General features: G+C 34.3%; 1 protein-coding gene across 7 annotated transcripts in view; it reads left to right on the top strand.

The window, feature by feature from the left end:
• The window catches only part of LOC145243648 (cyclin-D-binding Myb-like transcription factor 1), a 90,229-nt gene that overhangs the window by 33,898 nt on the left and 31,875 nt on the right, over positions 1 to 24,456 (top strand). For all 7 annotated transcript variants that reach the window (XR_013862920.1, XM_080106692.1, XM_080106694.1 and 4 more), the window contains exons 9-14: positions 2,308 to 2,417; positions 6,426 to 6,494; positions 8,534 to 8,693; positions 11,334 to 11,402; positions 17,454 to 17,536; positions 18,879 to 19,034. Coding sequence is in view for 6 of the 7 variants with exons in the window: in XM_080106692.1 (XP_079962818.1) it covers positions 2,308 to 2,417; positions 6,426 to 6,494; positions 8,534 to 8,693; positions 11,334 to 11,402; positions 17,454 to 17,536; positions 18,879 to 19,034 (647 nt within the window). In the remaining variant the exon portion in view is untranslated. The remainder of the gene's footprint in view (positions 1 to 2,307; positions 2,418 to 6,425; positions 6,495 to 8,533; positions 8,694 to 11,333; positions 11,403 to 17,453; positions 17,537 to 18,878; positions 19,035 to 24,456) is intronic.

Genomic DNA, 24,456 nt, shown 5'->3' with positions numbered 1-24,456 from the left:
TAGATTTTTTGTTGTTGTTTTAAATTTAACACATATGTATGTATATATATATATATGTGTGTATATACTTTTTGCAAATTTTATTTTTTTTTTTAAATTTAACATCCTTTTATCATTTTTAAATTGAACACCATTTTGTTATATATATATATATATATATATATACATACAAGGTGCCTTCAATAAGTTTTCAGACATTTCATGTAGGCTCTTTTATTGACAGTACACACACAAAACTTTAGTCCCCTTCGAAGTAATCTCCTCTGGCTACAATGCACTTGTTATACCATTCCAACAACTTCTGGAAGGCCCCATAGAAGTCCTCTTTTATTCTCCTCAATTATCTCATAATGACAGCCTCTAAGGTTTTCCTTAAGCTTAGGGAATAACCAAAAGTCACAGGGAGCAAAGTCTGGACTGCGAGATCTGAATTGATCAGCTCGATCATCTCCCTGCTGTCATGTCTTTTTGATCTTCTTTGAGTACACTTGGGACAAATTTTGTGCAAATCTTCCGCATCTTCAGTTCTTTACGAATAAGTGTGGGTACAGTTCCCACACTGATATCAAACTGTATACTTATTGTCTCTATAGACACACAACGGTCCTTATTCATGAAATTCTTTATTTGGCCAATCAACTCTCGTGTTTTGACTTGCCCCTTTCACACCTCTCATCATCCCTCATAGACTCCCTGCCTTCCTTGAATTGATGCCTGTACAAAATGTCTGGAAACTTATTTAAGGCACCTTGTATTTTATTTAAGAAAGAATGATATTAGATGATGTACGAACATATGATGACAAGAAAATATCATCCACCAAAAATCACATAACTTGATCAAGTACTTCTATTTTCAAATAAGAAAATCAAATTTTGTGGCTAAATGTAGCTAAATGTGGCTTTATCGTGGCACCATCTTGTAAATAAGGGAACTAACCCCAAATAATACAAATTTGTAAGATTTTAGGCAATTTTAACATGAGCAAATTGGAAAAACTCAAATTCGTTTAAAATTGTTTTTCTTTATAAAATAAAACTACTTGATCATTTTACGTCATTTTTGGAATACAATATTTTCTTTCCGTTATGGAAACTCCCAAAATACATTTTTTTTTTTTAATTTGGTACAAGGCCGAAAATACTAATCTAGCTAGTTTTTACATTCACTCTTCTCTCACCAAAATACCACATACTATCTTTCTTCAATTATAAGAAAGCATACCATGGCTAACTTACTTAAAATGTTTATTTATTACAATATGCAATGGGGAGTTGGAAGAATATAAAATTTTAGACGTGAAATATATACTGAAAAAAATGGTATTAGTAAAAATATTATCCCCCCCCCCACATCCTGTGGTAGATACCGATTTGCTGGTCAAAATGATGATGCAAGCCTGAGCACTTTATTAACCTTGCATCTCTTATGAAAATTTTGAAAGGTGGCCTGTACCTCCTAACTAATCAGGTGATTTGTCACCTAATTGGGTATGGGATTGGGTATTAAACAAACTAAAATTAGTATGTACACAAAAAAACTGAAATAGGGAGGACAAACTAAAAATGGCATGTATTGCCAAGACAACAAATATTGCTCTGAGTGGTATTTCACAAGATTTGCTTTTTCATTTTGTTTCTAAATGTATTTAATAAAAAGATTTGGTATGCTACAATAATTTTTTTTTTAAATTTGGCAACCTCTGTGTTATTTTCATGGCAAGTGCTCAACTGAACTCCAATCTATCGTTCCCCTCTTGCTATACTTTCATAAAACACTGGACTAGCTACAACAACTATATATAGTTCCCCCCATTCTCTCTGTCTAAATCAAAACGCAGATTCTATGAACAAAGATTCTTTCCCAGAACTGCCCTGCTGTGGAACACTGTTCAGCTGGCCTGCTTCCTGGTTAAATACAAGATTGTAGCTTTCAAATCAAATGTAAACAAGTTCTTGTTAAGCTGTCCCTATAAATAATCAAATTATATCCAATTTATACCATTAACGATTACTACACTACCACCTTACATGCATTAAGTTTTATCCTTGAGTGGCCTTTGGGTCTTGATAAGTGATGACTATCAAGTTAAAAAAAAAAAAAAGACAGACCTAATATCATCACGGGTATACACGTCACAAAGAAATTTTGTTCTATTTTTGTTTTTTTAATATAAAGGTGAATTCTAGACAAGCACCCAAACCTCATCTTTTTACGGGGGGGGGGGGCTTATGTACTCTTTTCATTTGTGATATTGAAGTAAATTTTGGCTTTAGTGTTAAAAGAAAAATGTTTCTCTTTGATTAGATTACGATCAAAGCATGGTACTGACTGGGCAGCTATCGGCGCCGTGTTGGGACGAAGTGCGTCTTCCGTGAAGGACAAATGTCGACTGATGAAGGATACGTGCAACTCTGGTAAGTACAACAATCTCTTTTTTTTTTTGCTATCCATAAAGCATAAAGCGGGGGCTACTATGATAGAGGCCAGATTTATAGGGGAGTGGGGAAGGCGCACCCTGGATGAGTAATTGAAAGGCAAGATGTTTGGTCACTGTGGGACAAAATCAATCAAACCCCAATGGAGATAGAAATCAAAACGAAAATGGAACTCGATTTGCCACACCGTGCGGAAGCCTACATCCAACATCACCAGGCAGGCAGGCCCTTGAATGGAACCCGCAAGGCAAGCGTAAAACTGATCGCCAAAGGCAGACATGGAAAAGAAGTATTGAGGCTGAGACCAGGGCTGCCGGAATGACATGGGCTGAACTGAAGAGAACCAGCCAGAACTGTGTCCGTTGGAGGAGCGTCATTGCGGTCCTATGTTATCCAAGGAATCAAGAGGCCTAAACAGTAAACAAAACAAGATGTTTGTTCACATTATATTTGAATTCATGCATGCTTGTATCATCAGAGAAACAAGGAGTAGGGAGAAAATTACGAAGGCAAACTATTAGAATAGAAAATCTAGGAACATCTACAGTGAAGGGGTGGGATTTTGCTGCTAATTTGGTGGGTTGGTGATATATTTGTTGTGTGAGTACAAGTTCTTTGGAACTCTGTTTAAAAGTACTTCTAAAACAAACACACGGATATAACACTGCAGCGATGTGACAGAGGTTGGAGCTTGGCAGACAGGGTGAGATCTATTAGGTTAGAAATTCATTTGTTAGTGGTTGATGCAAAAAAAAAACAAGATGTGGTAACAAACTTCATTTGCAAACGAATGATCGCTTTATCAATATAAGATGCTGATAAGTGTGAGAAGTTTTTCTAGTCCTGTAGAAGAAGTCTACCTTCTTTGCATGTACTTATTCCATTTCATATTATCTGGCTGAGGAGTTTGAATGTTGGACTCTTGGGAAGTGTGTTATTAGCTATGACAATTGCTGGAAAGGTTTCTTATAGTTAACGGAAATGAGCTTCGTCTTAGTAGCATTATGCTCACTCCGATAAAAGGTAAATAAAATTTACTCTCATGCAAGAATTTGGAGTGGATCAAGTAACTTCAGAGAATGCAATTACTGGTACGATGCCTCCGTTCAGCAGCCCTGTCGGTGGGGCATTAGAATACGCCGACTACCCCCCTGCAGAGGATAAAAGTCCCTCAATGGGGGTCCTGGATATGACCTTAAACTATATCCGATGGTGAGGCCCCAGCTTGCAGGCTTTGGGAAGTGTGGAGCCACCCTTTAATTGCCATTGCTCCCAAGTCCACTCTGACCCGGACTGGTAGTACCTATTAGGGTCCCAACTATGGGTTAAATAGAAACTGACTTGCCAAAAAACAAATATATTCTATTAAAAAAATGTTTCTTCAAAATCACCGGATTCGGCATTAAATAACCTGAAAAGGGTTGATATACCGTAAAACAAAAACAACCAACCAACCAGTCTCCGTTCAGTCTGAAGAAACAATGGATACCCTTTATAAGGGTAATTATGAAGCAAGGATTGCGCAATTACCAACCACACCTCTCTTGAATTGGCACTGCCTGAGTCCAGTGGCAAGGAAAAGTGCTAGATGAGTAGAAACAATACCGAGATAAGCGGAGAGCACGTACAGCACCTAGAATTCCTAAATGGTCACCCATTTTAGTACTGACCAGGTTCAATGTTGCTTAACTTCGGTGATTTAATGGTAACCGGTGTGTCAACGTGAATTATGCCGTATTATTGGTCAGTTGAGAGATGATAACCAGTTTATCTGCAAGAAATATAAGACAGTGGAAAATGAATGAGAACTTAGATGTGGACAACGTATACTTGGATGGCAAAGCTGTTGAGGTTCCTATTTGCTTGCCTCCTCACGAGGTCGGTTTTTAATGTGGGGAAAATCCAGCTCCCCAAAAAAGGGGGCACTCTGGATAGGAACAAAAATATAAAAATTGCCTCAGTCATGAAAGATTTCTCATTCACTGACCGAAACCAGAAAAGATGAAGTGTAGCATCGGAACAGATACTACACTGTGATCTTGGCCCCGGAGCTATTGAGGTTGTCAATAAGTTTTGTTACCTTGTTTTTAAAACAGAGGAGGTTTTAACTAGTCAAGTGTGTTTTTTTTTTTTTTTTTGTGAAAGTTTGGCAAGAGTTAAGAGTGAATAAAGTAAGTTTAGAAACTTTTATCACTGACCAGCAGAGTGTTACCACTGTCGACTGAGAGAAGAACTATCAAGCATGTGTACGCAGTGTGATGATGTATGAAAGTAAAACTTGGCCAGTGAGGATTGAGAATGTGCGTTGCATGAAGAGAAATAATGAAAATGATACAATGTATGTGTAATGTTAGGCTTAAAGGCACGCTTAGATCTGATGGCCTCAAAAGATTAGATCTTTACTGCATAGGCACCTGTGTGGAAAACAGGAGACTTAGATAGTATGGGCAAGTTGAAAAAAAAAAATGGGTAAAGAATTCTTGAGCTAGATGTAGAACAGTTGAGGTAGCAAGTTTAGTTCAGAAAGTAAGGGGAATCATTTAAAGAAGTGATAATGATAAATTTGACTGAAAGAGGGATGAATACTAACCTGTCCAGAGATAGGTTAGTTTAAAAGTCAGTTTCTAATGCCAGCATGTAAAATGGATGCTAAAGCACATAAGATGATGATTTTTATTTATCTTTAAAATTTATCGAAAAAAAAATTTTTTTTTTTACTTGGGAGTCATCACTTATCAAGGACCAAAGGCCACTCAAGGATAAGGGTTAATGAATGGAAGTGTAGTAATCGTTAATAGTGTAAATTGGGTAGGATTTGATTACTTATGGGAATGACTCGAGAAGTTCTTTACATTGGATTTGAAGGCTACTATGTTATATTCAACCAGAAAGTAAACCAATGGAACAGTATTCCACAGGCAGGCAGTTCTGGGAAAGAAGCTTCATTCATGGAATTTACGTTTAGATTTAGGCACAGAGTGTGGGGAAAGTCCTACATAGTGGTTGTAACTAGTTGAGTGTTTTTGTGAAAGTTTGGCAAAGGGAACCATAGATTGGAGTTCAGCCAAGCACTTGCCATGAAAATAATGATAGAACAGAGACAGGTTTATAACGTATCTTCTGTGGGAAAAAGACTACTAGGTTTCGAAGTTGGTTTTGGATTCTGTCATGGCTGGATGGAAAAATAAGTTCACAATGTAGTAAATTTTCTTTATAAAAAAAGATGTGACACAAGGACAAAATTGGATGGAGTGGAATGAGGGTTGGCTATCATCCTTTTGATCTATTTTCTAAACTAGTTTCAATCACCAAAATATCACATTCACTTTATTGTCCGCAATGGTTTGACATAATGATGGTGATTGCTTTTTTTTTTTTTTTTCTATTTTATACACGTATCGGATAGTCATCCTCTAAATATACGTTATATATGTGTACATGCACGTATGTTTTAATATTTTCTTTCGCAAAAAGATTAACCTATAACATAATAACAATTTGTGTCATAAATAGGTGCTTGTTCAGACTTCCCCCCTATATTAAAAAAAACAAAAAGAAAAATCTGTATAATGCACGTACCCATGACAAAACGAAAATATCATCTTCCAAAAATCACATAAATTTATCCTGTTGTTTTTTAAATAAGAAAATCAAATTGTATAAGTAATCAAGAAGTGACTGTCTTGCTCACTATTTGGAAAAAAATTGCAAGAAACAAAGGGAGATAACTCAACAATACCTTATACTTACTAGATTTATGCTGTAATGCCTACGAATTCCCATTAATTGCTTAAAAATTCTATCTATAAAAAATAAAATTGATCAATTTACATAATTTTTGGAATATGATATTGTCATTTCGTTATGGGTGTGTACATTGTACAGCCTTTTCTTTTTGCTTTTTAATATAGGGTGAATTCTGGACAAGAATCGATAATTGAATAAAAAAAGTATTTTTTCAATTAAAGATTGTTTATTCCTCCTCAGGAAAATGGCTTCCTCAAGAAGAACGCCGACTAACGGAAGCCGTGTGTGAGCTGTCAGGAGCCCAACCAGGTATTGTCGACTTGGCATCTTTATTTTTTTATTATTGTCAACACTTATCAAGGCTTAATGTCACTCGAGGATAAGGTTTAATGAGATGGATGCATTGTCAGTTGAATGATGAAAAATATTATGAAAGGATTGAAAATAATGAATGGAATAAACAAAAAGCTCATTACTTATGAGGATGATTTATGATATTGGATTTAAAGATGACCATGTTGTAGTCTACAGGGAAACAGTCTCACAGGAATTTAGTCCATAATTGGACAGTTCTTGGAAACCAACACTGTTCATGGTCAGACACATTGAGAAAGGAAAAGTGCTTCTGTGTTGTGATAGAGAAATGAGTTCTTGCTGTAAATGTATTACAGGGAAGAACCAAAGGTTTAAGCTTCGCCAAGATGCGTTTTTGCTGTGAATGTGTGTGTTGTGGGGGGTTTACCAAGTGTTGGAACTCAGTTGTGCACTTTCCATGAACATAACACAATAAATAGGCTTGTGACATGTTTTCTGTATGAAAAGGGCTGTAGGAACAAGAATAGTGCAACCCCTACTAGATTACAGAGTTGATTTTGTACTCTATCAAGATAGGAAAAACTGAACACATGCATCGATTTTTATTTGGGCCCAAATCCTGCCCCCATGGGACGGCTCTGTCAATGTATCTACAATCCCTCAGCATTTTATTTATCAATAGTTATTTTAATGAATGATAATTTTTTTTATCTTCTGTCAATGTATTCCATTGTCAACTGCATCTATTTTTTGTCAAATCGCCATTCAGTACATCCATCATTTATTTTATCTTTTGACAATCAATCCTGTTATGTTGTTTCTTGCATCTTGTTACCAGAAAAAGAAACAGAAAACCAATCATGTCAGCAAAGAAAAGGAAAAAAAATATAATACGTAGTAAAAGAGAGAAGCAAAGTGTATGTGCAGGAAGATGGATGTGTAAACACAAACGTGAGAAAGTGCTTGCAGGGACAGATTTTTAAAAATCTATATATCTATAAAAGTGAACGTGTCTGTCTGTCCGTCTCTGTGTACATTTCCCTACGCAATAACTCTGTCAATTTTTAGTCTACAAACTCGAAATTTGATATACAGGGTACTGAGATTTGGGAAAATCGATGTGATTGGGTTTTGGCCAGAAATTTCGCTATAAAGAGGTCAAAGTTCAACGATTGGACCTTTGAGAACTCTACCAAACAATTTTGGATCTAAACACTTGACATTTTAGATATTGGTTCCTTGGACATAGATCTAACTTAATAACTTGATTTGAGCCCAAAACAATAAATGTTAAGGGGGTCATAATAGGGGTCAAAGTTAAAAAAAATTACCGTTTTTTTTTTTTCAGCATACATCTCCAAACACCCGGGCAACGCCGGGCTGAAATGCTAGTATTTTATCAAAATAATGAGATGCGTTGTTTTGGAAGAACCATGAATAAATGCATTTCATTTGCACTTTAAAAAATTTTGTTTCTTTCCTTTTTGTTGTTTGTTCCTTTGTGACAAAGTCTCAGACAACTTGCGGATCCAAGAGGTTTGAACTGTAACAACACAGTTAAAAAGATACAGCCGCGTTACAGTGTGTCCTTTTATCTCTTTTTATTATCCTTTTATTATATGTGACTTCACTTCATGTAACCGGCTTCCATTCCATTTCATAGCCTTGAGCCCTTGGACAGACATAGGCCATCCACAACTTTGTAGATGCTTATGTAGCGAGGAGTTCTTTTTTTCAGGGTGAGGGTGTTGTGCCCACGCCCAACCTTCCCAGAAGGCACATACAGCACCTAGCCTTCCCAAATGGTCACCCATCTGGTACTGGCCAGGCTCAACGTTGCTTACTTTTGGTGATCTGGCGAGAACCAGTGTGTCAACGTGATTGTGTTGTACACGCAGCCATCTTGGTCATTTGTATATCTTTATGCAGCTGCTGCTGCTGCTGCTATCAGCATCAGTGGTTCTACTATACTATCGTTATATGCAAACATAAAGAAACCTTTTTTATCTTTTTTGTTTTTTTGTTTGTTTCAGGGGAAAATATAACGCATGGTTTATCATGGGCAGGAGTAGCCGAAAGGGTCGGGACACGATCGGAAAAGCAATGTCGAACAAAATGGTTGAACTATCTCAATTGGAAGCAGCAAGGAGGAGCAGAGTGGACGAGAGAAGATGATATCAATTTAATACTAAAGTAAGTAAAAAAAAAAATGGTATTAAAAAGCAAAATTATCGATTTGTATTATTTTTTATTTAGATTACTGTTCTCATCTTTGACAAGTTAAAAAGTAACAGCCAATAAATGAAAACAAAGTTGAATATATTGAAATTTTGTTACATTCTATTTATATAAAAAAAAAGAAGCTATTTGATGTCCTTATTCATGAAATTCTTTATTTGGCCAATCAACTCTGGTGTTCTGATTTCTTTACTCTTCCCACACCTCTCATCATCCCTCACAGACTCCCTGCCTTCCTTGAATCTCTTATGCCACTCAAAAACTGATGCTTGATTCATGCAAGATCATCCAAAATAAATCTGAAACATGTAGCATTTTCTTAAGTTTAAAATAGAATTTTATTGCGTATCGTTCTTCTAAAGTGTCCTCACGTCCAGATTGCATTTTTGAAATTCATCAGCTGTGACAATCAGACTTTAGTAGAGTGTATTCCAATTCTTGCTGTAGCTGTTCATTTGAACCTGAAATCATAAAAATTGGTTAGTCATCTCATAAGATATATAACAATAACGTACTAAATTTTCAAGAGTCTACAACAATTTTAAATGCCTGTACAAAAATGCCTGTAAACTTATTGAAGGAACCTTGTATAACTAACCAAGAGGCTCTTATAGTGATGTTGAAACACATCTAACATATAAAATTATCTTGTCAAATTTTAAAAGTTAGACCTAAATAGTATTTAAGCTATCAAATCGAGCTTTACTTTTGACTAACCAATTTTCATTTGTTATCTTATTAGCAATATAATAGCTTACTTGGCTACAATTTATTTCAACATTTAATTATTGTGGCCTAGACGGTTGCTAATATAAAGCATTTTTAAATAATCACTTAAATAATAAAGTGAGTAGGTGAGGTAAGGGGAGCTCATTTTAAATTGAAGAATATAGTAGGAGTTGTTTACCATAAGTTTAAAAATGTGTAAACAAATAAAAATTAAAAACTAAAATGACTTCACTGAATCTCAGGCAAGACTAAGTAGGTATAACTAGTAGGGTAAAAAAGAAATAGTCCGCTTGGTGATGGCTTCTGGGTTTTGGATTCTAAAATAGAAAATTGGTGCTTATCAGAAAACGGTCTCATTTTCATTTGTTTAAAGTTTGACGGAACTTTTAATTCCACTAGTTTGACTACATAAGAATCAGTCATGGAAAAAAATTTCAAAGAATTCAAACCTTTTGTTTTTTTTAACGTTTTCTTAAGATAGTTAACCCTTGATATAGCAAAAAATGGTTGGCATTGTATGGATTAATTGTCAGTCAACAGAAATGCCAATGGATGATTTATTTCCAATATATTCTTTATCGACTATTTTTTGTTATTTTGATGTTGAATATATTAAAATTTTGTTACATTTCTATTTATTTAAAAAAAAAAAAAAGCTATTAGATTATTTAATAAGTAAAATAAAACATTTAAAAATAATTTAAATATAAACTATCTAAAAAGTATTTTCAAGCAAAAGAAAAATGTTGCAATTATTAAAAAAAATAGTAAATTAAAGGATTTAAAAGATATTTTCAAACAAAGAACAGCAATTATAAAAAAAAAGGTAAAACCATTTTAATTATTATTTAGCTAAATCCATAACAAGCGGCACTTGATTGAATGGTTTATTTTATTGACGCTACACCGTAATCACACGATTAAAATTTTAGCAGACGAAAAACTGGGTAGCAAAAGAGTCACGAGTTCCAAAAAAAAAGATATCTATTTTTATTTTTTTTAAATTGTTAGGCGGGAGCACAGATTATTTACAAAACACTCTCCCCACTGCATGTTAAAAATGGCCTTCAAAATAATCACATTATTTCAGCACAGTGGCAAAAGTGCACAAGTACCAACCTTAGTGACAGCATTATTAGCATCCTAGATTATGAGATGAAAAAAATGAATGAATCTCTTAGTGAAAGAGAGTTGTCACCCTAAGAATAATGACAAATTGTAAAACAGCTCCCTTCCACCTAACAATTTAATAATAATAAAGAGGTTGTGAGGTTTGCATTTAACCTGATTAAACTATTTAAAAATAGCGAGGTGGCAAAACTGCACAGTCACCTTTGCTTATTTTTGTTTCTTTACACATGCAAACATTTTTTTTTGGGGTGGGGGGGGTAAATATTTACATTACGTCCACCTCCACATTTTGCATCACAATGATCACTTTTATAGGTTTTCATCTATCCTGATTATGAAAATCTCATTCAAATTTTGAACAGACAAGTGCACTGTAATTCAATGCCTGCCAGATTTGTACTCATGCGCAATATAAAAACCCACTTCACTTCCATCGACACTGTTACCAACCATATCATTTTACTGGTGGATATGCTGCTTACGATTTTCAGTTAAATTTAAATGGACAATGCTATTTAACAGTTTAATTTATAAAAATCAAATAAAATCAACAAGATTTGTGGCCTCTCAATTCTATAAAAACACAAAAAGATAAGGTGTGTTCAATGAAAAAATAATTTTTTTCGCATCAAATTTTATGGTATGGCAAGTTTAGTTTCTTTCTATTTTTTTTTTTTTTTTTTTTTTTTTTGTGTGTGTGTGTCCATTAACAAAAAAAAGTTATTTCTTTTGCAGAATGTCCGCTTCAGGAGCAACCGATGAAACACAGTTAGATTGGAATGAGTTAGCAAAAGACTGGCCAAGGTATAGTTATTCTTTTCTTCATTTGTGTTCTAAGGAACGGTGTTTATCTGCAAACATCTAAGGAATAAAAATGAATCAGAAGATTATTTGAGGAATGATTATAAACTGAAATGAGAATTAACTCCTTCAGATTTACTTTGAGAAAATAAAAATATAAATCAAACAAATGACTAGACATGTTCGATGGTATCGCATTAGTGAAATGAAAAGTATTCATAACTAGCATTAAGGTAAAATGCTCTTTTGTACTAACAATTGAATTCGTTCAAAAATATATGCCATCTACTAAACCTAACAAACACATGTATGAAAATGGATGAATTGAAAAGGGAGAGCACCTGTATTATTTGCGGAACGAAGACCCTCTTATATGGAAGGAGGGTTTCTATAAATCCATCGGATCCACAAAGTATTCTGGGAAAATTTGTTTTTCAAAGCGTAAATCTTTGACAAAGTAAAACTTCTCAAGATAAGAAAAGCTCAACACTATTAAGAGGAGCAAAAACAATAATATTAAATGAAAGATGAAGAATAAAAGTTATATATAACTTTATCATATCATCAGAACAATAAGAAAAGTTACAGGGAAAATTAAGAAAATAATCTTTAGGCCATGACATTTTAAAGCTAAATGCTTCTCATCAGAAGAGAAGAAAGGCCAGAATTATAGAAAATGCAAATATAAAAAAAAAATGGCTTAATGACATTTAGGTATGAAATAAAAATAAAGGAATCTGATAAAATGGTAAATAGTTATTAAAAGTGGGTACAACATATAAGGGAAAATAGGAAGGATAATATATATATATATATATATATGTAGGTATGAAAAAAATGAATCTAATATATAAACGGCTATATGTTGGTCTGTCTATCTCCATATTTCAAACTCTATATCCCCTGAAATTAAAAGTCGCACAGCAGGGCTCAGAGCCTCAAATGATTCGATTTTTTACAGGCCATTCTTTTATGAGTCTTTAGCCAGTTAAGATTGTTTTCAAGGGTCAAAAATGGGTCAAAATTGAAAAAACTGTTAAAACATTTTGTACATTCATCTTGGTTTATTTTTAATCAGTTCATATGCACGTCATGTTGATACAGTGGTAACATCACCAGCTTTGAATGCTACAGTTTCGGTTTCGATTCTAGCTGATGGCACCTAAATACTTCTTTTTTTTTTAAACTTTTGAAATCGCGACTCTATAATAATGTATACGAAATCTGGACAAATTAAAATATCATATTTAAGCGTATTTTACGCCCGGGCACAAAGCCCCCTCATCCCAGTAGTATTTAATATTATATGATATATATATATATTGTTCAAACATCACACCAATACAACAATTGGTTCTCTGCATTGCTATAGCCTTCTTATACTCCTCCATATCTATATAAATATTTATATACTTTTTTCTATTTATTTCTTATTTGTTGATGTATAAGAATACAAAATGTTCTCCATATCTATCCAGCAATGCTTCAAGCAAACTACCTTTCTCTATTAAATATTTATATATTTTTACACTGAATTTTTAATGATACTTTTTTTTTTTTCAGTTCTGTGAAGGTCTCATTACTAGCATTATGTTATTATATTAACTGGGCACCCGGCATTGCCCGATCATAAAATACATTTAAATATGATATTTTAATTAATGGAGATTTTGTATTTAGTATCAATTTTCTATCAATTATTGGTACTTGTACAGTTTAATCAAGACATGAAAAAATGAAAATATAAAAAAAGAAAGGTTATATTACGTTTTGGGCTGAAGATCTGTGAAAAAAAATTTCACTGAATTTGATCGGGTAGTTTTTTTTTTTTTTTACAGCAGAAAAACACGTTTTCATGACAGCGCGTTGAAGGTAGACATCTTTGAATTTTTTTAACACACCACAGGGAGATAACTCAATTTAAAGTGCCGACACTCCCTCCCCATCTTTAATAACTAGCTTTTCTTCCTAAAAATCAAACCTTTTGCTCGATATCATAACAAATTGTTTTTTTCACTGTAAAAAAAAAATAACTATGAAATTAAGTGAAATTTTTTTTTTTTTAGGACTTCATTCCATAACGGATACGTACAATAAACCTTTTTTCAATATTTTCATTTTTTAATGTCTTGATTAAACTGTACAAGTACCCAATCATTATATATTGTACTCAATATATATTGGTGATTTCAAAAGTGTAAAAGAAAAAAAAGGGGTGCCATCAGCTAGAATCAAAACCAAACATAGTGCTGCAGCATTAGTCATTACCGTTTGCGTTATCATCAGGTCGATAAGAAATAGTTAAAAATGAACCGACTATAACATAAATGTATATTTGCACGTTCGTACAAAAGCACTTCAAGTCGAATCACACCTGCCAAGTTCCAATTTTTGTAAAGTTTGACTCTTTAGCAGCTATTTTTATCGGCTAAAAATCCACTAAAAAAATGGTCCATGAAAAATGCAATCATTTGACCAACCTTGCATCACTCTGCAACCTCGTCTTGGAGGAGACGCAATTTGAAAAAAATGGGATCAGACACACAGATATAGTGAGTTTTAAAAATGAGATTTGGTAGTAAGGGGAGGTAACAAAAACTTTTGTTTTACTTGGTGTTGTCAGGGAACAATGGAATTGTCATCATCAGTGTCATTTTCATACTTTGATTTTAACTAAATAGGATTAGCGAATCTTTCGACAGAGGTTTCTTTTCTAGGGGAATTGCCCATGACATATTAAAGGCCTTTGATAGGGTATGGCATAAAGGTCTACTCCACAAAATCTCCAGCCACCGTATAACTGGAAATGTCTTTTCAATTATTAAATCATTTCTCTCTGATAGATTCATAAGAGTAGTGGTTGATGGGCAAAAATCAGAAGCTCACAATATTAATGCTGGAGTTCTTCAGGGGTCCATATCTCCCAAATCACATCCTAAGATCATTTGTAGACATTTATGCTGATGACACTACAATCTATGGCAATATTTCAAAGGCAGTAAATTACTAAACTATCTCTAATTCTCTCTTCTTTAATCTTGATCACGTGGTACAGTGGGGAAAGAGGTGGCTGGTTAATTTTAATGCATCTAAAATCAAGCTTTTATCTTTCCATCATCAACTGAAATGAATGGCTCTCATCTTGGGGAGGCTCCATGTTTTGACAAGCTTTTAGATCTGACCTTTACTCCGGATCTGATATGGAACATGTATATCAAATCTGTTGCAGGGGCTGCTGGAAAAATGATGGGATCCTTCTACCGCTCCAGTGGACATCTCACTGCTGATGCAGTTCTCTACCTGTATAAGAGCCAAGTACGTTCAAGGATAGCGTACTGTTGCCACATCTGGGCAGGGGCTGCTAGAAGCAGCTTATCTTGCCTTTGCAGAGTTCAACATAGACTTTGTAGCCTAGTGGGGAATGCCTTTTTCTCTTCCCTGCAACCTCTTTCCCACAGAAGAGATGTTGTGAGCTTATTTTCATGGCAAGTGCTCGTCTGAGCTCCAATCTATGGTCCTCTCCTGTCCTGACTTTCACGAAAAATACATGTCTAGCTGAAACCACTATCAATAATTTCTCCCACTCTTTATCTGTGCCTAAGCTTAAACATAGATTCCATAGACAAAACTTCTTTCTTAGAACTGCACACCTGTAGGACTCTGTTCTGTTTTCCTGCTTTGCAACTGACTACAATATGGTCGTCTTCAAGTCCAATATGCACAAATTCTTGATGAGCCATTCCCTTAAGTAATCTAACTTACCAATTTCCACTACTAACAATTACTACAACATGTTTCCTTTGATCACTATACACTCATTAACCCTTATCCTTGAGTGGCCTCTGAGCCTTGATAAGTGGTGTAAAAAAACAAAAATAACTCTACTTTTGGCAGTGCTGTGAAGGTATGCTTACTAACATAATATCATATTTAATAAATGGAGGCGGGTAACAGAAACTTTTTTTCAATTTAGCATTGTCAGGAACAATAAAACTGTTATTAAAATTACTGTTTTATATTTGGTAAATGAGTGAGAGTAACAGAATCTTTTCTACTTGGAGTTGTCAGTACAATAAGTGTAAATTATGGTATTTTTTTTTTTTTTATCTATTTGGACTATTTTCATTATCAACATAATTTCTTTTTATATTATTGTGAAAGTGGGTGGGGAAATGGAATTTCCGAGGATCAAAAATGTTATTTTGTTTAGTTTTATTCAGAATTGTCCAGGAGCAATAAATGTAAGAATTCAGTATTATATTTAAAAGGAATAGCTATAGTAAATACATTGTTTTTTTTTTTCAACACATTAAAACAAGAAAGAGAAATGTGTGTAGTGGAGGTTTAAGAGAGGGTTTATGAGAAGGATAGAAAGGGAGGTAGACGAAAAGAGAGAAAATTAAAAAGATAACTAGAGATGGCAGGGGGTGGAAATAAAAGTTTTAATATAAATGTTACACATTAACTTCTATTTATTTTTTTATTGCCCCAGGCAACCAACACTGGGTAGCTCTGCTAGTCTATTATGTAAAGGATAGGTGACTGACTTGCATTATTATTATTATATTCAATATATTAAAACGTGAGAGTAATAAGCTAGACCTAAGTAAAAACGAGTGAGGGAGAGTGATGTGAAAAAATGGAAGGGAGAAAGACAGATGCATAAAGAGAGGTAGAAAGAAGTTTTGATATCTATCTATCTATCTCTCTCTATATATATATATATATATATATATATATATATATATATATATTACACACACTTTGTAACCTTTTCTGTTTGTTTTTTATGGCCTGTTAGTATATTTGTAACCTTTTTTCTAGACCTGTTAGTATGTGTGTGTGTGTGTGTGTGTGTGTGTGTGTAAGGTCAATTTAAGCAAAGTACAATTAAGTATGTGCCAAGTGTTAGTAAAGTTATAAGTAAAATTGAATTTAATCATTCTAGAAAGATTAATTTTGTTGCTTCTTTATTTCCTTCTTTATTTGAGTTGCAAAAACAATCCTATCAGTCTTATGTTACTTCAGTATCTGTGTGTCACTTATTTTGTAAAGTTAGAAAGTCATTTTTAAAAAGTAGGCCCCGTGTTTTGACAAGCTTCTGGGTTTGACCTTTACTCTTGATCTGAAATGGAACACGTACATCAAGTCTGTTGTCAGGGTCGCTGGAAAAATGGTGGGATCCTTCTACCGCTCCAGAAGATATCTCACTACTGATGCAATTCTCTATCTATATAAAAGCCAAGTACGTTCAAGGATGGAATACTGTTGCCATATCTGGGCAGGAGCCGCTAAAAACAGCCTATCCTGCCTTGACAGAGTACAAAATAGACTTCGTGGCTTAGTGGGGGATGCCCTTTTCTCTAACCTGCAACCTCTCTCCCACAGAAGAGACGTTGTGAGCCTATCTTTGTTTTATCGTTATTTCCATGGCAGGTGCTCGTCTGAACTCCAATCTCTGGTCCCCCCTCGCCAATCTTTCACGAAAAACACCCGTCTAGCTGAATCCACTGTGAAAAATTTCCCCCACTCTATATCTGTGCCTAAATCAAAACGCGGATTCCATGAACAAAACTTCTTTCTTAGAACTGCACGCCTGTGGAACTCTGTTCCGTCTGCCTGCTTCCCACCGGACTACAACTTGGATGCCTTCAAATCCAATGTTAACAAATTCCTAATGAACCGCCCCCTTAAGTAAACACTTCATCAAATCTCCACACTAACGTAATGTACTTGCAATAACCCTTATCCCTGAGTGGCTTCCGGGCCTTGATAAGTGGTGATCACTGTAAAAAAAAAAATAAATAAATAAATAGTTACGATAACATTTAGGTACGGGCAAAAATGGATGAATAAAGATGGGGGACATAGTTTTGAAAGCCGATTTATCATAATTTTTATTTTAGGTTTCCGACTATTTTTTTTATTGAATTCGAAAGATTAGAGACTAAAATTAATTTCCAAAAGGAAAAAAAAATATTTCTAATTTTTTAGTTAAATAAATTAATTGTAAAAATTTTTTTTTTTTTTTTTTTTTTTAATTCTGTTCCTCAGTGTCCGTTCTCCTCAGTGGTTACGAGGAAAATGGTGGTCTTTAAAGCGGCATGTTCCTGACTATCAGCTCTTAACATTTACAGGTAAATTTTTCTTTTTTTTTTTTTCATTTTCTATCCTTCACACATCTCTACCAACACACAGAGGCTTAATTGGCATTTTCAAGGGGAAATTCAAATGTGCTAAATTATAATATAAAAAGTTCATGTTGGTTGATGCAGATCAAATCATTTCTAATTTAAAATTTTTCCAAGAGCTCCTATCTATGCCCCCCCCCACCCGGTAACTTTCACGAAAAACACTCGTCTAGCTGAAACCACTGTCAATAATTTCCTCCAATCTTTATCTGTGTCTAAACCTAAACGTAGATTCCATGAACAAAGCTTCTTTCTTCGAACTGCATGCCTGTGGAACTCTCCTCAAAGTTTTCCCGGAAAATCCGTCCTCTTACTTTTTTACTCATATCATGTTTAATGTTTGTGCAGAATTTTAAAAAATTCCAAGGCGTAGTTATTGAGAAAAGTGCGGACAGACGAACGGACAAGGGTGAATTTACAGGTCCACCCTCCTTTTTTCGGGGAAACAAAAAAAAAAAAAAGAGTTAATATTTTAAGCAAATAACAGAAATAGAGATATGCACACTATTTTGATACCAAGTTCAAATGATTTATAATCAAATTTTGAGACAACTGCATTAAAATGCTAACCTATTTTCTTCATTTCCAAATGGAAAAAAAAAACAAACAAAACAATAATGATTCTCTATAAGATAAAGATTTTGTTTTAAATTCAGCTGTAAGCATTAAAATGTATTTCATTGCCTAAGACGATCAAGTAAATGGAAGGTTTAATCTATAATTTTAAAGTCTTTTTCACATATATTGTCATTGATAGTTTAAGGCCAATATAATTAAATTTTAATTTTTTTTTAATTTAATTTAAAGTCCTTTCTAAATGTGATTTAGTGTTTGTTTTTTGTTTGATATTTATTTAAAGTGGTCTTTTTAATATCAAGTCTTCACTTTTTAAATATTTAATTTAAAATCTTTTATATTTTGTTTGAAGTTTTTATTTTTTAAGTTATTATTTTTTTAATTTTTGATTTAATATATTATTTTTTTTAATGTTTAATTTAATTTAAAGTCTTTATTTTTGTTAAATTTTTAATTTAAAGTCTTTATTTTTTGCTAAATATTTAATTTAGTCTTTATTTTTTTTAATGTTTAATTTAATTTAAAGTCTTTATTTTTGTTAAATTTTTAATTTAAAGTCTTTATTTTTTGCTAAATATTTAATTTAAAGTCTTTATTTTTTTAATATTTAATTTAATTTAATATATTATTTTTTGTTAAATATTTAATTTAAAGTCTTTATCTTTTGCTAAATATTTAATTTAATTAAACAAACTCTTTTCTTTTTTTTCAGCTCTTGTTGATTATTTGAAAGTGAGTCATCTCGAGAATGTTCGGTTTAAAACTCCACTGAATAACAATCTGCAAGTAGCCAAGGTGGACTTATCTCAGACAGATGCTCTTGAATCGGACATTTCCTTCCCTACTTCGCTTCCGGTTGTAAATTCAGGTATCAGAAAATGACTTGTTTTTGTGGTTTATTTTAAACGTGAATTAGATGTGTTATGTCGCGGAGGTAGAAAGAAGGGTTTTACAAGAGAAACTATATCATACAAATTAAAAAAATATTGAATTTTAAGTGAAACAAATTGTACCTACGTAATTTTAAGTGAAACAAATTGTACCTACGTAATTGTCTGGTCTCAAATAGTAACATATCCAAAAATTACGCAAACCGATAAGGTAGAAAAATAATTGCTAATGAAAAAAATTTGTGAAAGGAAGCAAAATCACTATATTATGCTAACTAAAAAAGAAAAGAAATAAGTTGACAGGGGAGATAATTTAAGTTCTGTAGCTTTTGTCACATGATGAATGCAATTCAAAATGTTGGGCAAAATTTATTCCCCATAAACTTTATTGAAAATAGTTTTTCATTAATAATTATGTTTTCACCTTATTGTTTTCTGTAATTTTTGGATATGTAACTTTTTGAAACCAGACAATTACGTAGGTACCATTTGTCTCACTTGAAATTCGATATTTTTTCGTTTGTGTAATATAGAAACACCCACTTTTTTTCTCTTTTAAAACTCTCCTCTCTGCCTCAGCAATGTAACACAGCAATACATCTAATTCATGTAATTGAAAATATTTAGGTTAGTGCAAAAATAATGTCGTTTTTATAGACATAGTTGAATGTCAAAAAACAACATTTTTGCACCAACCTAATAAAAATCAACTTCATTTAAAATTTGAACAACTTGTCAGCTTTAGCAAAAATTTTAGTTTTTGTTGTTTTTTTGTTTTTTGGGTTTTTTTATATACTTAAATAGGTGGGCAAAAAATACTTGATACTTTTCCAAAACGCCACATTTTCTGTTAGAGTGACATGACTTTTTTTAATTTTTACATAGGAATCACCGCTTATCAAGGCCCAGAGGCCACTCGAGGATAAGGGTTATTGAGTGTATAGTGGTCAACGGACAGTATTAATCTACAATAATACCAAAGAAATATTGCAATATATTCATTTTAAAATAGTCCTAGATATCGATTTCAGTTTCTTGTATATAAAATGCATTACAATTCAACTGATCTGACTAGCTCAGACTCAGAAACTGAAATAAACAAACAAACCTTCTCGAGATTTATTGTAATAGAAACAATTGAAGGAGAACAAATAACAAAAATGTCTCCTTTCAAAATAGAAAGAATACTATCAAAAGGAATCAAACCAGAAACTGTAAAAAAAATTTTTTAAAAAATGGCACACTGTTAATCGAAATAACAAACCAGAAACAAGCAACTGAAATTTACAAATGGAAACTTTTTGATCGAAAAATAAAAACCTACCCCCACAGAACATTGAACACTATCAAATCAGGTGCCCCGAACTAGCCCTGTGCCCCTTAGAAGAAACAAAAAATAATCTTAAAAATCAAAACGTCATTGATATCAAAAGAATTCAGACAAAAACAAGATCCGGCGAAATCATAGACACAAACACATATTAACATTTGATACTCCTCAAATACCTAACAACATAAAAATAGGATAGGAAAAAATAAGCACTGAAATTTACATACCAAGCCCATTCAGGCGTCACAATTGTCAACGATATTTTTTTTTTTATTTTTTTTTTTTATTACATTTTCACCCCAAACAAGGCAAATTGCCACTTTGGTGTAGGGGGCTACTATCAGGGGCAACAACTACTGGGGTACTATGTAGGGATTTGGGCAGCAAGGTGTCGGTTCACGTTACACTTGAACTTCTGCACGTCAGTACTGTTGGGGAAGCAGGGACCTGGAATGGAATTCCAGAGTCTTGCGGTTCTGGGGAAGAAACTATTGGAGTAAAAAGATCTTTTACATCTAGGGACCTCTACAGTGTGGGGGTGGGATCTAGTAGCCTGTCGGGTTTGTCGAGGGTGCTCGCGTCGTGGGGGCACAAGTGATTGCAGTTCATCAGAGCATTCACCACTAAAATACTTGTAGAACAGGCAGAGGGATGCAACATTTCGTCGATGGGACAGAGGCTGAAGCTTAGATGCCAGTTCAGGGCCTATCAGATTTGCGACTCTCTTTTGAACCTTGTCAAGGAGCGAGAGACTAGTAGCAGATGCACCAGCCCAGATGTGGCAGCAATACTCCATACATGGGCGAATGGTGGCCTTATAGAGGTACAGGATACTTTCGGGTGTTAGTAGTTTTCTAGCACGGTAGAGAGAGCCTACCTTTCTTGCAGCGGCCCTGGCAATGCCTTCAATGTAATTGTTCCAACTCATGTTTCCTGTGAACGTTAGGCCAAGGAGTTTGAAAGATGGACTCTCAGATAAAGAGTCGTTGGCCATTGCTATTGGTGGTAGAGAGGGTTTCTTGTAATTATTGAATGAAACTAGTTTAGTCTTGGCAGCATTGAACGCGACCAACCACTTTTGTCCCCATTCCACGACAGATTGGAGGTCTTCCTCTAGTGTTTCTGCCATTTCTTTAGAAATGTGTTCATTCGTCTTCCTGTCGTGTCTGCCATAGAGTGTAGTGTCATCAGCATATATACCCATCTCAGAGGCAATGTTGTCGGGGAGGTCATTTATGAATATCAGGAACAATAGAGGTCCAAGGATAGAACCCTGGGGCACTCCCGCATTTATATCATATTGTTTAGATGTGCGACCGTCGAGGACTACCTGGATTTTTCTCTTATCTAAGAAGGATTTAATTATGTTAAGTATTCTACCAGTGATACCGTAAGATCTAATCTTCCTGAGGAGACCCTCATGCCATACCCTGTCAAAAGCCTTAGATATATCTAGAGCTACCGCTCTGCCTTCCCCCGCTTTGTCCAGTGATTGGTATATACGTTCAGAGATCACGGTGAGGATGTCTGCTGTGGAACGGGCTTGTCTAAATCCATATTGTTTGTCAGTCAGTAGTTTAGCATCTGTAAGATGATGGACTAGAGCATGGTTAATTATGATCTCAAATATTTTGGCAAAAAGTGGGAGGAGGCTAATGGGGCGATAATTTGATGGGTCTGTCCTTTCGCCAGAATTCTTGAATACTAGTACAACAGAAGCAGTTTTCCAACAGCCCGGAAAGCAAGCTTCATTAAGACATTTGTTGTAGAGTTTGGAGAGAACTGGAGCTACTTCGGCTGAGCACTTTTTTAATAGCACAGCTGGGATAAGATCGGGTCCACATGCTTTTGAGGTGTCAAGGTTTTTTATGATAGCATGCACCTGAGCAGGGGTGGTTTTCAGATCGTCAATTATGCCTACTCAACACCAAAGAAAATACATATCTACACCCAGCAAGAGGCACTCTCTCAGCTATTGATTTAGCAATTTGCGACCCAACTCTATTTATGGACTACAACTGGAAAACACCTGATGATACATACGGAAGCGAACACTACCCAATTATATTAGAAAACAAAAACCCAGAACCAGACAACAAACCCTCCCGTTGGAATTTAAAAAAGGCAAACTGGGCACCAGAAAGATCAATGTACACGACCACCAACTTGCATGAGATGCAGAGACAAAGAAACACATACTGATTGCCAAAACGCATCAAAATGCGTCAATTGCCATCAAAATCATTGCGCAAACTCAAAGGAATGCGAAAAATGGAAAAAAGAAAAAGAAACTCTCAGAATAAAATACACCAAAAACATAACGTTCCAAGAAGCTCGTAAGCTAGCAGAAAACACAAAATACTCTGAGATAACAAAAAGAAATACACAGCCTAACCTTGAACCAAATAATACAACACAAACAAATCACACATACACAGCCTAACCTTGAACACAAATGATACAACAAAAACAAATCCCTCAAACACCCAAATTGAAATATTCATGAAATTACTCAACGAAATGAGAGAACTAATAGAAGACTTAAAAAAAACCAAAAAAACATGAAACAAACCATCACAGAAAGTAAACATTTTTTAAAGAATATAACCGAAATAAAACAAAGTCCCCAAACTAAGACTCTACCACAAAAACCTATTAAACTCCAAACAACAGCATCCATAGAAACAACCCCTATGACAGAAAAAATAAAAAAATAAACAGACCCCCAAAAGAACCCCTACCAATAAAAGCAAAATAAACAGATCCCGCTCAACCTCTAGATCAGGACCCCACCACCCACGTCGACCTCATTCGCGATCTGAAACCCGAAACACCCAAGCAAACATCGAAACTATGGATGTAGACATAAACATCAACAGTCCAAAACCAGAAAAAGACAAACCATGGCTCATAAAATACTTCAATGGAACATAAGAGGAACAAAACCCAACTTTGAAGAAATATTACTCCTTATAAAAACTTTCTGCCCTGCTATAATTGCCCTACAAGAAACCCACCTAAAAGAAGATAATACAATTAATATAAAACACTACTGCTTACATAACTACATAAACAAGAATTCAAACATAGCTACAGGAGGATCATCACTACTTATAAACAAAAACATCCCACACAGTGAAATAAACCTAAAAACAAACATGCAAGCTGTTGCAATAACCGCAACATTCCATAAAACAATAACATTCTGTTCACTATACATCTCACCAAGTGAAAGAATAAAAGAAACTGAACTAAATGCCCTACCAAAACCATTCATACTAATGGAGGACCTAAACGGCCACAACGAACTATGGGGTAGTACAAGAAATGACAAACGTGATAAAATAATCGAAACGCTACTTAACCAAAATCAATTATGCCTACTCAACACCAAAGAAAATACATATCTACACCCAGCAAGAGGCACTCTCTTGGCTATTGATTTAGCAATTTGCGACCCAACTCTATTTATGGACTACAACTGGAAAACACCTGATGATACATACGGAAGCGAACACTACCCAATTATATTAGAAAACAAAAACCCAGAACCAGACAACAAACCCTCCCGTTGGAATTTAAAAAAGGCAAACTGAGAAAAATTCCAAAATTCCTGCAAATCTAGACTGATACCAGAAGCAAACACCCAGACTGAGGATCACATAATATATTTCAACAATACACTCCTTTCCATTGCAAAAGAAAACATACCAAAAAGTTCTCCCCCTACAAAAGTCAACAAACCATGGTATAACAAAGAATGCCAGGAAGCAGTGAGAATGCGACGTGCCAAACTAAGAAAATTTAAAAAGAATCCAACTAAGGAAAACCTAGATCTATTTAAAAACAGCAGAGCAAAAGCAAGAAAAATCATCAAAGAAGCAAAAAGGAAGACCTGGAAAAACTTTGTATCAAAAATAAATGAGAACACCAAAATCAAAAAGTATGGGAGATGGTAAGGAAAATATCTGGGAAAAACAATAAAGACCCAATCAAACACCTTACTTGCATTAACATAAAAATTACTAACAAAGAAAATATTGCAAACAAACTAGCTGAACAATTCTCCA

Source organism: Euprymna scolopes, chromosome 22, assembly GCF_053919585.1.
Source record: "Euprymna scolopes isolate OS-2025 chromosome 22, ASM5391958v1, whole genome shotgun sequence".
Classification (NCBI taxonomy): Eukaryota; Metazoa; Mollusca; class Cephalopoda; order Sepiida; family Sepiolidae; genus Euprymna; species Euprymna scolopes.
This window is presented reverse-complemented; position numbering and strand designations above follow the sequence as displayed.